Source organism: Girardinichthys multiradiatus, chromosome 23 (genome assembly GCF_021462225.1).
Source record: "Girardinichthys multiradiatus isolate DD_20200921_A chromosome 23, DD_fGirMul_XY1, whole genome shotgun sequence".
Classification (NCBI taxonomy): Eukaryota; Metazoa; Chordata; class Actinopteri; order Cyprinodontiformes; family Goodeidae; genus Girardinichthys; species Girardinichthys multiradiatus.
This window is the reverse complement of record NC_061815.1, coordinates 5,126,315-5,141,696: the sequence shown is the minus strand read 5'-3', so window position 1 is coordinate 5,141,696 and position 15,382 is coordinate 5,126,315. Positions and strand designations below refer to the sequence as shown.

General features: G+C 38.9%; 1 protein-coding gene across 3 annotated transcripts in view; it reads right to left on the bottom strand.

The window, feature by feature from the left end:
* Nucleotides 1-4,954: 4,954 nt before the first annotated feature.
* Nucleotides 4,955-15,382, bottom strand: part of rell2 (RELT like 2) — a 37,195-nt gene continuing 26,767 nt past the window's right edge. For 2 of the 3 annotated variants that reach the window (XM_047352629.1, XM_047352631.1), the window contains exons 2-6: nucleotides 11,070-11,273; nucleotides 10,121-10,183; nucleotides 9,953-10,016; nucleotides 8,312-8,488; nucleotides 4,955-8,220 (exon numbers count right to left, since the gene is read on the bottom strand). In XM_047352629.1, the coding sequence (XP_047208585.1) occupies nucleotides 6,558-8,220; nucleotides 8,312-8,488; nucleotides 9,953-10,016; nucleotides 10,121-10,183; nucleotides 11,070-11,259 (2,157 nt within the window). In that variant the 5' untranslated portion in view covers nucleotides 11,260-11,273 and the 3' untranslated portion in view covers nucleotides 4,955-6,557. Of the gene's footprint in view, nucleotides 8,221-8,311; nucleotides 8,489-9,952; nucleotides 10,017-10,120; nucleotides 10,184-11,069; nucleotides 11,274-13,705; nucleotides 13,823-15,382 lie in introns of those variants that run through there. The other variant, XM_047352630.1, reaches the window with a different exon arrangement.

The following is a 15,382-nucleotide window of genomic DNA, read 5'->3' as shown; positions in this document are numbered from 1 at the left end:
TACCAACCATGTTGGGGATGTCAAGGTGACGCCATGCGTCAGCCACTGTTGTCCAGCTCAATGAGTTTGCATTATTAGGGAACAGCTGTTGGGAGACTGGGGTACCTTGAATGGAGCAGCCTACACGTTTTCTAGACCTAAATCCCATAGAAAACCTATGGAAGGGTTGTAACTTCACCCTACCCCTGTTGAAGTCCTTGTTGGAGGGAAGGTCAGTTCTGATGATCCTCTCTGCAAACCTGATTGACCGTCTTTCCACCGGCAGTCTTCACTGGCTCTCTTCTTTCACTGAGTCTGACAAAAGCTATAGATCCAGCTCCTCCATTGTGGTTGTTTTTGTGTCACTACAAATCACGTTACTTTTTCAGGGTTGCCTTACTATTGATGATGGCGCCTACATTGAGATGGTACTCAATTGTAATGAAAATTGAACCAAAATGTGTAGAATAGAACTGACCTGAGACAAACTATGCTGAGTAGGAACTAACAGAAAAAGGGCACATGTCAAGCTGAATGTAAACTTCTGTGGCAATCAATGTAAATGTAGTCTGTTTGGAACAACTCATTTTGGGAATTTCAAATCTTTTATTATAAGGCAGTAAAGTGTGGAAATATCTATGTATTTCTATTCTCCTATTTTCTTTTTTCCTGCTTACCCAGACGTGGAAAATATTAAAATCCTATGCCATAAATGTCATGATTTTTGTGCATTGCCAAGGAATCTGGCTACCCGCATCAGATTCTGCTGATACATGTATATTTCAAATTAGACGCGGAAGGACAGTGAAGGATTATAAAGTTGCGCTGCGCTGCTTGCGGCCCATGGATCTGTGCTGCTGCTGTCTTTAAGGTATACATGTTCTTAGGGTGACCAGACGTCCACGTTTTAGACAATCTGTCCCTGGCTAAAGCTGCTCCCAGAAATGTCCCCTATTCTAGCACTTTGTGAATGACAAAAAAAAAAATGTTGTGTGTAAAATGTTATTACGGGAACTGGAGGTAGAAAGCGCGAGTGAGCAACACCTGCTGTTAACTATGGCAAGCAAACAGTGCCACAAAACGCCACTTTTACCACGCGTCTGGTTAAACCGTCACGCAAAACACGCCGTTTTATAAGTCAGGACGTCGTAAAATACGGCGAAAATCCCAGCTGTAATACTTTTCTCATTCATTTTTAGCTGTAATACCTTTCTCCGCCACTAGATGGCACATTTTACACATTTTAGGGTTCTTACTCAGCGCTTAATGCATGACAACTCATAGACTGAGAATCGTTCTGGTCATTATTCATGGAAAATAACAACAAACAGAGCATAATAGATTTATTTTCCTGTATTTACTAACATTACTACCACCAAATGTCCTCAGATAGTTTCTGTGGACTAGCTCCTGTGCGAGTGCCATCTGGTGAAGGAGAAAAGTATTACAGCTACAACTCGGATTTCAAAATTACATGTCAGTCTTCGCTGGTTTCAGACAGGTATTGTGTATTTTTCCTCTGCTTTTGACTTTAAAGACATCAAAATAAATATTGAGATGATTGCAGAAGCAAACACTGACACTTAGTGTGGCAGAATATATAAAATCCATCAGGAAAAAAACATCAGATCACTTTTCAGCACAGTTGATCTGTTATGAATTAGTGGGGTCTACAGTTCTACTTCTCTTTTTGGGTGGCTGGAGTTTAAATGAATTGGATAAGAAGAGTTTGGCCCGGGCCCTGCTTAATTTGAGGAAACGCTGTGTATGATGTAAAACGAGAAAAACGCGGCATTAAATGGCGGTTTTATGGGATTTTCGCCGTATTTGACGCTGTTCTGACTTATAAATCAACATTTTTGGGTGACCTTTTAAACAGACGTGTAGTAAAAGTGGCGTTTTGTGGCACAGTTGGCTTGCAATAAATACAGAGTAGAAGAGCTAAGCGCTCTGCTTTAGACTGGTCGGATCCTTGCCGTGATGAAGAGAGGAGAAATCACTTTTTAAGTGCTGCTTGATTTAGGAAAGTGGAGCAATACAGTGTCGATTTGAAGATGGTTACAGCACGATATGGAATCACTGCCCACTTCTCAGATCCAGTCATTTCAAAGCAGATGCTTTGGATTCAGGTCAGTCATGACCCGGCAGAGGTGAAACAAGAAGAAAAAGGTCTATATGATAATAATAATAATTAGATGTTTTCTTAGAAATGGATATACAATACAGAAAATATTGGTGTAGCTTAGTCCACTGAATATTTGTGTGTGCATATAACATACAGGTCCTTCTCAAAATATTAGCATATTGTGATAAAGTTCATTATGTTCCATAATGTAATGATGTAAATTTAACATTCATATATTTTAGATTCATTGCACACTAACTGAAATATTTCAGGACTTTTATTGTCTTAATACGGATGATTTTGGCATACAGCTCATGAAAACCCAAAATTCCTATCTCACAAAATTAGCATATTTCATCCGACCAATAAAAGAAAAGTGTTTTTAATACAAAAAACGTCAACCTTCAAATAATCATGTACAGTTATGCACTCAATACTTGGTCGGGAATCCTTTTGCAGAAATGACTGCTTCAATGCGGCGTGGCATGGAGGCAATCAACCTGTGGCACTGCTGAGGTCTTATGGAGGCCCAGGATGCTTCGATAGCGGCCTTTAGCTCATCCAGAGTGTTGGGTCTTGAGTCTCTCAACGTTCTCTTCACAATATCCCACAGATTCTCTATGGGGTTCAGGTCAGGAGAGTTGGCAGGCCAATTGAGCACAGTGATACCATGGTCAGTAAACCATTTACCAGTGGTTTTGGCACTGTGAGCAGGTGCCAGGTCGTGCTGAAAAATGAAATCTTCATCTCCATAAAGCTTTTCAGCAGATGGAAGCATGAAGTGCTCCAAAATCTCCTGATAGCTAGCTGCATTGACCCTGCCCTTGATAAAACACAGTGGACCAACACCAGCAGCTGACACGGCACCCCAGACCATCACTGACTGTGGGTACTTGACACTGGACTTCTGGCATTTTGGCCTTTCCTTCTCCCCAGTCTTCCTCCAGACTCTGGCACCTTGATTTCCGAATGACATGCAGAATTTGCTTTCATCCGAAAAAAGTACTTTGGACCACTGAGCAACAGTCCAGTGCTGCTTCTCTGTAGCCCAGGTCAGGCGCTTCTGCCGCTGTTTCTGGTTCAAAAGTGGCTTGACCTGGGGAATACGGCACCTGTAGCCCATTTCCTGCACACGCCTGTGCACGGTGGCTCTGGATGTTTCTACTCCAGACTCAGTCCACTGCTTCCGCAGGTCCCCCAAGGTCTGGAATCGGCCCTTCTCCACAATCTTCCTCAGGGTGCGGTCACCTCTTCTCGTTGTGCAGCGTTTTCTGCCACACTTTTTCCTTCCCACAGACTTCCCACTGAGGTGCCTTGATACAGCACTCTGGGAACAGCCTATTCTTTCAGAAATGTCTTTCTGTGTCTTACCCTCTTGCTTGAGGGTGTCAATAGTGGCCTTCTGGACAGCAGTCAGGTCGGCAGTCTTACCCATGATTGGGGTTTTGAGTGATAAACAAGGCTGAGAGTTTTAAAGGCCTCAGGAATCTTTTGCAGGTGTTTAGAGTTAACTCGTTGATTCAGATGATTAGGTTCATAGCTCGTTTAGAGACCCTTTTAATGATATGCTAATTTTGTGAGATAGGAATTTTGGGTTTTCATGAGCTGTATGCCAAAATCATCCGTATTAAGACAATAAAAGACCTGAAATATTTCAGTTAGTGTGCAATGAATCTAAAATATATGAATGTTAAATTTTCATCATGACATTATGGAAAATAATGAACTTTATCACAATATGCTAATATTTTGAGAAGGACCTGTAGATTTCAAGTCAGGTTCATACATAACAATTAATCCTAACCATTGAACAATGTAGTCAGATTCAGTTATTTATTCAAATTGGATAAAAAGTTTTCCAATCTAAGGAAAACCAGCAGATTGCATCGAGTCAGAGACTTGTAGCATTCACTCCTCCTGGATGAGCATGTAGAGACAGTGGACAGTCACTGGCGTTGACTTTGCAGCAATCCCTCATACTGAGCATGCATGTAGCGACAGTGGAGAGGAAAAACTCCCTTTTAACAGGAAGTAACCTCCAGCAGAACCAGAACCAGGCTCAGTGTGAGCGGCCATCTGCCACGACCGACTGGGGGTTAGAGAGAACAGAGCAGAGACAGAAAAGAACAAAGAAGCACTGATCCAGGAGTACTTTCTATGGGAAGGAAAAGTAAATGTTAATGGATGTAGCTCCTTTGGTCGTTTCATCTAGAAAGAAAGAACAGATAAACTCTGAGCCAGTTTTCAAGGTTAGAGTCTGAAAGAAACTTTATCACAATATGCTAATATTTTGAGAAGGACCTGTATATGCTTTTGAAATGTTTCCCTGGATGTCATCCTACAAGATGCTACAGAGACCACCTGTGTCTCATCTTGATGGGAATAAGCAGCAAGACTTGGACACGGAGGACTGTTTGCTGCATAAAAGCAGAAGATTGATGGTACCAGTCTAGCACTACAGCTAAGTCACTATCCTGACATATCAAAATGACAGAAAGCCATATTATTCTGCATAATATTAAAAAAACTCTTCCTTCACTTGCTCAAGTTTTCATCAGGGACTTGGCCATGCCTGCGTCCAGTCTGGAAACGTTTTAGCTATGGTGGCATCGTACTATGGCACACATCGTGTTTCCTGTAACTTGGTGTTTTGTAAATGCAACTCTCCGACAGAGATGGCGACTGGAGTTTGAGACATGGATTTGAGTTGCTCTTTAGTAGCAAAAGTAAATAACCTCAGACTGGACTTGTACCATAAAGAACTGAAACTTGACTTGGAGTCCTCTGAGACTTGAGTCTTAGTAACAGTTTTTATCTTAAAAATATTAAAGTAAAATCACTTCCTGTTTCTTTCATTCTGAAGAACACATTTATTTACTTACTACACTTTGCCTTGTTCATTGTTCATTTTGTAATTAATACTTTAAATTTGAACATCTTTACTATTTAGAATTGAGAACAAATGTTTGAAATGTAGATTTGGAAAATGTTTCTCAATATTCATAAAGTTTCTCCAGCTCAGAGTGAGGAAAAGAAAACCCTCTAAACCTTAATTGGTGTAATATATATTGAACGAGTGGACAATATGAAGACAAGAACAAACAGGTGTGAACTTAGTCATTACACAGGTCTTGATTCATTCAAAAATTCAACATGATCACTGTTAATGTCTTTAGCTTTATGAAAGTCCCTCAGACACAATCATTAACAAGACAGATTATTGCCCCACAAAATAGTTGAGTAACTTTAGAACTGTATTTTGGGAAGTATCTTTTGTTTTTTGCATTTATTTCTTATTTAATTTATACATTTAACATGCAGGCTGACACTTTGGAGTAACAACAGTCTTAAAGTAAATGTATTTCATTTTATTTTTTGGTCATTGTTTAAATTTGAGACAGGTATAGTAAAAAACAAAACAAAAAGCCTTTTTTGGAGTCCCAGGTTTTTTGCTGTCATCAAAGTCTGCACTTTTTATTTCAGATTAATGTCTTTTCATTTTAATGGTCTCCTTTCTCTGGCAAATAAATACACCTTTTATTATTTTTTGAATTATGTATTATTACTCTGTAACTGAATTACATATTTGGTCTTATGACTTGATAAGGAAAATTCAAAGTTTTGGACTTGGACTTGACTCTGGACTTCCAGATTTTGTATAGGTACCTGAATGTCTTTAATTGGGAACTTGACTCAAGACTTGATTGAAAAGACTTGCAAAAAATGACTTTCTCTGACCTCTGCTGTCACTATTCCACTGAAGAAAGCTGTACTGTGTGGAGGCATTACGTGAAGTTTGTCCAACTTGTACTGGAGTTATCAGCGGTGACAGGATGTTTTCAATGGGTAATATAGCTGCACAGATATGAGCTGCCAACAGATTAATAATGGAAAGGCTCCCATCATTTTCCCCTTATGGATAATTTCCTCATATTTAAAAAAGGCCAGTTTTATCACTCTTAATGATGTCTTACAGATGGGTTCTGGATGTATACCTTGGGAACATGTGTGAATATCTGAAAAGGGATGATACTAAGGCAAAATCTAGAACAGAATCAGAAACAACTATGTGGTAATGTGGAGAAGTTACAGAATGACATCCCATAAATGTGTGGAGACACTTTGCTCCAGTCATTTGAGTTTTTAGAGACATTTCAGGGCATTAAGTGAAACTCTTGAACTGTCATTTAGGAGATGATGCCAGTGGTATTGTTCATTCATAACCCAATGAGATGTCAGCCTTATGACGGTATTGGTGGTAAACTGACCATAACCATGAGATAACTGACCATAACCATTACACCAACAAATATGCCAGTCTGGTGTCAGTTAGCCGCCCATGGCTAAAAACAGAAAACAAACATTTTTCTAAGATCATCTGTGGTTAAATGAACCAAAGAATGCTCATCATAATTTTTTGTCATTTATAATATTACATGTCTTTTCTTGTAGTTCAGTTTGTGGTATCGTTTTTTTCTCTCCTTGGATCGTTACAGAATGCACTGAACTCTTTATCATATTGAGACTTCCCTTCTTGGTTCTGTTTTGGTTGATTATCTATGATCTTTTCAGGCTCTTCTCTCGAACCTATGGCTCTTTCCACCTGTGTCACCTTGCAGTCTCTAATATCTTCCATCTCCATCATGTCATCCTTGTCCTGATCTAGATACAGTCTAGCTTCTACTCCTGAGGTGTCTCTGCTCTGAATCTCAGATTCTCCAACAAAAATGTCTTCTTGCATTTTGTCAGCTGGGCTTATTTTCACTTTCTCTGATTTAAATCCATTTTCAGGACTCTCATCTTCGTGGTCCTCTGAGGAGGCATCTTCTTTGTCTACCAAAGAAACAGAGAACTCTCTCTTGCTGTCAGGACTAGCTTTAACAATTGTTACACTACTTATTCCACTCCTTTGGAGTGAGGAAGGTGACAGTGGTCTGGAGGGTGACAAAGGCAAACTGCTCAGTCTGTCTTTAAAAATCTGCTCTGAAGAAGAGGCTGGGTCCCCTGAAGCAACTGGAGACAGTTTAGGCGTTTTTAGGATACCAGCCCTTCTGTTTTCATCAGTCTGTCCTTCTAGTTTGTGTGAACTTGGAAGTATGTCTCCTTGCGTTGTAGAACTTACAGAAATCAAACTTTCTGACTTCAGGGTTGGGTGAGGTGAAGCTGCAGTTGGAGAAGAACATGGGGCTAGTACTGATAATGGTATGGTCTTGGTTGCCTCTGTTGTTATGTTTCTTAAGCTGCTTTTGGGGCTTGGTGACTCTGTCAGGGATGAAGTAGGTGTTTTTAAAGAAGAGACTGATGAAAAGGTCTTGTTTTGGAGGGAAAATGCAGGAGATGAACCTAAGCTTATTAAAGTGAGGCCGCTACTGATGGCTGGTTCTGGATCTGGGCTGGAACACGGGTCAGAGGAAGCTTGGACAGCCATAAAGTGTTGGTTCAAATTGGACTGGCCAGTGGCCATAAGAGAGGTGAAAACTGGAATTGGTGCAGGTATGGTATCAATAGGGGTTGAGGTCTGTAGAGGTCCAGGATCTTCAATCCTTAATGCTCTATTGTCGACATTTACAGATTTCTCAGGTGAAATAGGCAGGGAGGTAGGAGCAGAGGCTACAGTGGTCACCTTTTCTTGCAGGTCAGAACTCAGCCCAACTTTGGAACCTTCCTGAGGACCAGAGTTAGAGTTGGGGAATTTTTTCAGAATTGAAGTTTTAAGTTCAGGCTGAGCTGGAGCAGGCTTAGTATTCAGCTTGGCAGCTGGATTAGCCTTTATATTCCTTGCCTGTACGGGTTCCTCCAGCACTACAGGTGGCCGCTGAACAGCAAATCCACCCCCTCCAGTCTCTCTCCCTGCCCTCGCCTTTACACTCAAACCTAAAGGATCACTGCCCCGTCTCAGCCCAAATATTGTCACACTCTTCTTTCTTTTCTCCATGTTTGCAGCAACGCCATTGCCACCATTTGAAGGTGGCTGGACATCCTTAAACATATTTTTCAGATTATATCCGTCATCCTTTCTCTCCTCACTATCTTGCGACTGGTCCAACTGGTCCCTCGAAACAGCCAACGAATTAGGACCTCCCTGGAGCTTGTTATCAGAGTGTGTCACCCGAAACCTGAGGAGATGATAGAAAAGTGAACAATGTTCTATATTACATCTCTCCATGTGTTGAACTTGATGATAATTGCTAAATTCTGCAGTACTACCTCCCAACAGAAAAAACAGTCTGCTCTCCAGGCCGTTGTTTGACGCGGGGGGTTCTGCTTTGTCTACGACCCTTTTTCGCTCGAACCTGGGCGCAGAGGAGGCAGGAGTTGTGGTCGGTGCCTGAGTGGACTGTATGAATATGTGGAGGAACACCACCAATGGACTCCTTACGTAACCTGGAGATCAACATGGAACAATTGAGTATGAGATTTTAGCATTTCTCGTTTTCATGAAGTCTGAGAGTTTGGCTTTAAAATGCCCCAAACTTTGAAATCGTTAAATGGCAGTAAAGGCAAAGACTAATATGCAATATGTACATTTCCAGAAAGATCAGGAAGTGTTGTACAACCCTGAAGCCTTGATCCCTGGTTGAAAGAAAGCTGATAGGATGTAATCATCTGGCTGTTGACCAGAATCAACATATTTCACACTTGACTGGCCCTGACCTTTAACAGGTCATGCTCACAACGAAACAGTCTTTGGTGTGGAAGTTGTTAAAGAGTGAAGAACACTATTTTCCATATTAATGTGGTCTTCAAAACCTGTTAGTGGAAGCACAAAAAGTGCAAGAAACTTGATTGAGACTGTTACTTTTCAACAGAAGGGAAGACTTCTTCCTTGTTCCTCTTTTTCCTCCTTGTATCCTTCTGAAGAACCCAGATCTATCTGTCATAGATCAGGCTGGAATAGGAAACAACTGCAGTCTTTTGGAAGTCTCACTGTTAATTAATGGTATTCCTACTTGACAGGGCATACACACAGAGACCGATGTTTACTAGTAGCAATGCTAACTGTGCTAATCATGCTACTCTCCATCTCTCACTCTCTTTCTCAGTCACTCACACACACAGTGTGATGCTGCTTCTGGTCTCTGTAAAAATAATTGACAATCTCAAATATAAGAGTACATCAGAGCATTTGACTCTTTTTACTGTACATAAGTAATTTTATTTTTTTATTTCATTTTATTCTATTATTACTACTTGTTTTTGCACATTTACCTAGTTCTTCCTTGATTGCACATTTTTTCATAACTATCTGCACCCTACTTGTGTGTCACTAAGAGCTGCTGTAACAAGTTAATTTCTCCATTGTGAGATCAATAATTATCTTATCTTAAATATTTAGCTGGAAACGGTGATTATTTATTTTGCTTTGAAGATTTCCTGATTGTTTTTAGTTGGATTTTATTGCCTGAATAGTTCTATCCCATAGAGAGACAGTTCTGGTATACAGCCTACTTTTGAGGAAGCTGTTTTCTTTACCATAAACATTATAGTGTTTGGACAGTTTTAATAATTGCAGATAGTAGAAAAAAGTATTTTATTTTTATTGATAGATGTTAAAGAGAAATCTGCTCAAATCTGCTATAATCAGTATGGATGAGTCAGAGCTTCACAAAATCAGGGTGTTGAAACTGGCCACAACATCTCTGAGCAGAACATGTCCTAAAAACATCATTGACATTTGCTCCCCATGTTTCTTTCTCCTGTATTCTTAGAGTAGGAAAGTGCTGTATATATTCTGTCAGTTTAAACAGAGACACATCCCTGCTGTCTAGCTCACTGTCATTAGTAAGTCTTAAACTATGACAAAGATTAAATGATGAATTAATTGCTGGATTATGTGAATGAGCTTACCTTGGATCATGGCGTACGCAGATGTTATGGTTTCCTAACATCTCATTGAAGGCTTCCATGTTGGCTGAAGGTGACAAGAAGAATCCCAGTCACAAATCAAAAGACCTAAATGACTTTTCTCAGAAATACTGATTAACCTATGTGGTTTAGCAATAATACATTTGTTACCTTCATTTTCCATGATACATTTAAGAATCTGCTCCACAGTGTCCTGGTTCTCATCATTCTCATCTGAACACAAAGAAACACGATATATGAACAAATAAAAACCTTGTCTTTTATAACAATGCTTTGAGTCACCTACAGTTACAACCAGTTAATGAGCTAGTCATGTTCGTGTGCATTCTAAGCAATCATTAGGTGTTTCAGAGCAACCCTATCTATGCTCTCATATCTGTTTAGGTCTGCTTACATGTGTAGAAGTGTCCTCACATGTGCATGAGCCGTTGTATGTATTATAGCGATGCATGTTTGTTGTTAGAACATCATTCTAATACGGCGCCCTCTACACTTATTGGCACCGCTGGTAGGAATGTGTAGAAAGCTCTAAAATATATTTTAAAAAGTTGTAACACCTAAAACCACTTAAATGTTTCATATTTGCTTTTAATTTGCATTTATTGTGAAAGTTTTCTAATTTACATTAAAAAACAAAACAAATGAAAAATGCTGTAAGTAGAGTGTTCAATAAAAAGGTACAAATAACAACTCAATATCAGATCAATATTGAAATCATGAATATTTATTATTATAACTGAGGTTGGAACAGTATGCATTTAATATTTTTTGACCAGAGTTTAACAGCAGCCAAAGTGCAACATTAAACTGTTAAAATCCTCTTATATTTGGTTTGGGATCTGATGGAAAAAGGCATCTAAGGACAGTGGGAGCAGGTCAGAGAGAGGGAAACTATATTTTAATTGTTCAACATTTCTAAAAGTATGTATCATTAGCTGACAAAGTAGAAGAAACCAAAAAATGTGTATGTATGTTTTTCTGTATGTAAGGCACCTTTCTCATGAGTGTCCCGACACAGCTCAGATGGCTGATATTACATATGAAACGACTTATAACACAAAGAAACATTTTAGAAATTTCCCAATTATAAAATACTTACCATCTACATCTTCTCCAAGCTTGTCCTCTTCATCTTCCAGTTCTCCGGTTCTGCAGTGGTATCCCTTCTTCTTCAGCAGGTGGCAGATAAGAAAGCCCAGCAGACCAGTCAGGAAGAAGAGGAAGACCACCAGAAAAATCATGTAGGACGGGGGAGGCTCCCCTGCCCCAGAAGCTTCTAACTCTGTCATAATGTGGCTGAAACCTGAGAGTAAGAACAAGTTTCGATTGGTTAGTGGTGTAACTATCCTATTAAAACATGGATGCAGTCATTAAAAGACACAACATAATGGTGAAGATCATTGTAGAAAAGGCCACATGAATAAAAACTGTAAGGATATAATTAAAAGCAAGGATGGAAACAACATAAGGATTTTTTTGTTAGAATATAGTTGTAAAAGAAAAGGGAAATAAGATGCAGTACTTTTCATCTGGTAAAATATTATTATACCTGTTAAACAATTAGAAAGCAGTTAAACTGTGTCTATAATGTAGCTAATGTATAGCATGAACATATTGCTATGTTGCTATCACCATTACAGTTCCATGTGTCTGACGTTGGATGAGGTGTTTTTAGTATTCGACCACATTCCAAGTCCCAGCTGTGAGCACACAGCAAACAGAGGGAAGTTGAAACATGTAGTCACGAGCAACAATTAACAAGCTTAACTGGGAGCATTGGTTCCATTCAGCTTGGTTTTTAAACAGCGCAGAACGTTGAACATGACTACGAGGTAAACACAGAACCTGCAGTGGATCTCTAAAGTGTACAAACATCTGTGAAAAAGGAGACCACAATGAATTATTTCACTGCTTTCATGCTTTCCATTAATGTCTTATCAATCCTGTCAAATTCAACTGAAAAATAAAAAAAGGCTGCAACAGGGTTGTGCAAATGAGCACACCACTAAACTGATTCTTTGTTTTATGCACTGATTTATCTAATTTCAACATTTAATCTTCTACATCCAGCATAAAGGATAGTGAATCCATTTAATCTGATCATGAGTCCTTTGAGCAACTACATCATACAGGGGACACCACAGATAGTCAGTACAACTTGCATACAGACTTGGCAAGGTTTCATGTAGAATAATGCAACCAGGAACCACGAAGGGACATTAGTGAATCTATGTAATCTATTTTACCTTAAAGAATAGAAGTTCAGCTGATATTTGCATCAATCAGGAGGGAAGAACTCATGGATGGATGGATGGATGGATGGATGGATGGATGGATGGATAGATAGATAGATAGATAGATAGATAGATAGATAGATAGATAGATAGATAGATAGATAGATAGATAGATAGATAGATAGATAGATAGATAGATAGATAGATAGATAGATAGATAGATAGATAGATAGATAGATAGATAGATAGATAGATAGATAGATAGATAGATAGATAGATAGATAGATAGATAGATAGATAGATAGATAGATAGATAGATAGATAGATAGATAGATAGATAGATAGATAATAGGATGTTAAAAAAACCATGTGGGAAAAAGTGTTACAACCCAAAAGTTATGTTTGACACAAGAATAACTGAGCATCACCAGAAGAACTCCAAATCCACAGATAAACATGGTGGCGGCAGCATCATTCTCTGCTTTATCAGAAGAACAGTTGCAAATATCAGTTATTCACCAAAATCTGTTTGCTGGAAGGCAAAAGATGAAAAAGTGTATGATATTTTAGCATCACAGTGTGTCCAACTATATACCCAAATCAACAAAACTGGCTTAATCAGAAGAAAATGTAAGTTCTGGAATGTCCTAGCCAAAGTTCAGAACAAAATCTAACAGAAAAGATGTGGGTTCATCTGAAGACATCTGTGGACAAGAGATGTCCTCACAATCTGGAAGTTATGCAAGGCAGAGTGGGCAAATATTACCAAGTCAAGATGTGGTAAGCAGATAGACCCCTACCAGAAAACACATAAACACTGTTTCTGAATGAAAAATTGCTTCAACAAAGTTTTAATTTTGGGGTGTGGACATTTGTGCAACCAGAACACATTGTAGCTTTAATATTGTTAGCACTTTGTTGATAAATGTCACATTAAGGATGAAGGATATGACCTATTTAAACCTAGATGTTGGAAAAACAATTATTCTCCCGGTGGAACTGAAATATTCTTTCTACTTCTGTTGTGATGGTCCCCATTTACTTGGATTTCAAATTCACATTCATCCATTGGCGACCTTTTAGAGTGAAACCTTGGAGAGAATTATTGAGCTTCTATAAACAAGATCAAGACTCGTTTTTATCTCGTTTATAGAAGCTCAATAATCCTCTTCAAGGTTCAATCCTAAAATTAGCCACACCTGCCCTGGTAGATTTGTTGCAAAAAGCCCGAGTCTAGTTTGTTCACCAAAGGTTATACACATACACAGCCAGTTCTGAAATATAAGCCATTAACCCTCCTGAAATTTATTTGAAGAAATCTTCTCTTGCCGAAAAAAAATCCAAATATATCTTTGCAGTGAGACTGCTGTCAGACAGATTTGTTAGCAGTAAAATAAAGCATTTTTTACAACTTAATCATACTCTCTCCTTCAAATGGACATGAGAAAAGTCTCAACCATTTAGCCTCATTTGTATACGCCATCAAATAGAGATGTCTTACCGGTTTTACAGTCTGTCAACAGAGGACACGTAGGATATCTGCATGGTCACTGGTAAACATGCCAAAAACAAGACAGCAGAAAATCCAGTGAGATTGGGCTGATGCTCAACGTAAAACTGTTGCATCAGCAGAAATGTAGCGGTGTGGCCCACCAGTGAGGGCTCCCCCTTAACCCCACCTTTTCTCTCTATCTCCACATAAGGAAGCAGAAGGTCAACAAGAGAGGAGGAAGAAAGAAAACAATAGCAACAATTAGGAAATATGTCATGTTTAAACATTAAAAAGATTTTACGAGTCTTAAAGTACCATTAAACCAAAGTTCAGTTCTTTTAACTGTTCACTGATAGATGTATTCCAGTGTACCGTACCTGATAACATCCAGTATGTATCATTATATATAGAAATATAGATATTTAACATGTAGAGCAAAGGTGCACACAGCTTAAATGACTCAACATACATGAGCTTATCGTTGTTGCCCTCCAGGTCTCTTATCAGCATTTAATAACAACCCTCACACACACCCCCACACATACACACACAGTCATTTATCAGCACTTGTTCCCCCTGAAATGTCCCTAGGGTGGCTGAACAGTGATAGCACATATCATCAGCAACCAGCACTCAACATCCTCCAAATGTACTAAAGTCAGTTGCATAATGGCAATCTGCTCACTGATGCACTGTAAGTCTGTTTCTGTTTATGACACCATCATGGGAAACTTTTATAAACGTTTTCAGTGCTAATATACAATATTAGGAACATTTAGGAAGTAAAACCCTTATTCCTATTTTTTTGTTTTGTTCAGTTTTTGTGTGTGTGATTCCTAACTGCAGTCAACATGTAAGCAGTAGGGCCAACACAAAAACACATGCTTGTTCACAGTCCAATTTAGCCTTCTTCACACAGAACAGTCCCTTATGCACTGACTTTTCACTGAACTTTTCAAAAAGCTCTTTCTGGGGGCCTTTCCTTCTAAAACAGTTCTAGTTCTAGACCAGAAGAGGTGCTTGAGCCAGTTCCTGAACTGGTACTACAGAACACAGATTAGAACCAAACCTTTGATCCTCTGTCTGTGGTCTGCAGGATTTCTGCAGTGGATCGCAGGTAGAGAACTTATCCACACAAAGACTCTCTTTGATTCATTATTACTGAAAATAGATGCTCTACTAATATTATCAATATAGTTTAGAATTACACTTGTAATTCCTGAACCCTCTCTACAATGCTAAACAGTTTGACATGAACAACAGACTTGTCAGGCCTCATCTGGTATGTTCTACACAAACCATGGATTCTCTAAAACATAATTTGATATTTGAGAAGTCTTTACACAAGTTATAAAGTAAAATGCTGTTTTCATTGCCTTATTAGGATTGGGAAAGCTGCAGACTTAAACTGGTCATATCGGGACTGAATTACAGATACTTTAAAACTTACCTCTTTGTCTGAATCAATTAATATCAGATTCATATTTTGTGTTTGCCCAGAGTGCCATTTATCCAGGAACCACCACTAAACCAGCTAAACTAAACATAAAGATTTTTGAAAATTATTTCTCATTATATAAAATCCCATCATATGCTACTCTGTTCTTGACCTCTGTTCTTTCAACCCCCAAACTCCTGAGAGGTTGCATCCAAATAAGTGATGAAATTGTTAGTGTAAAACTGTCA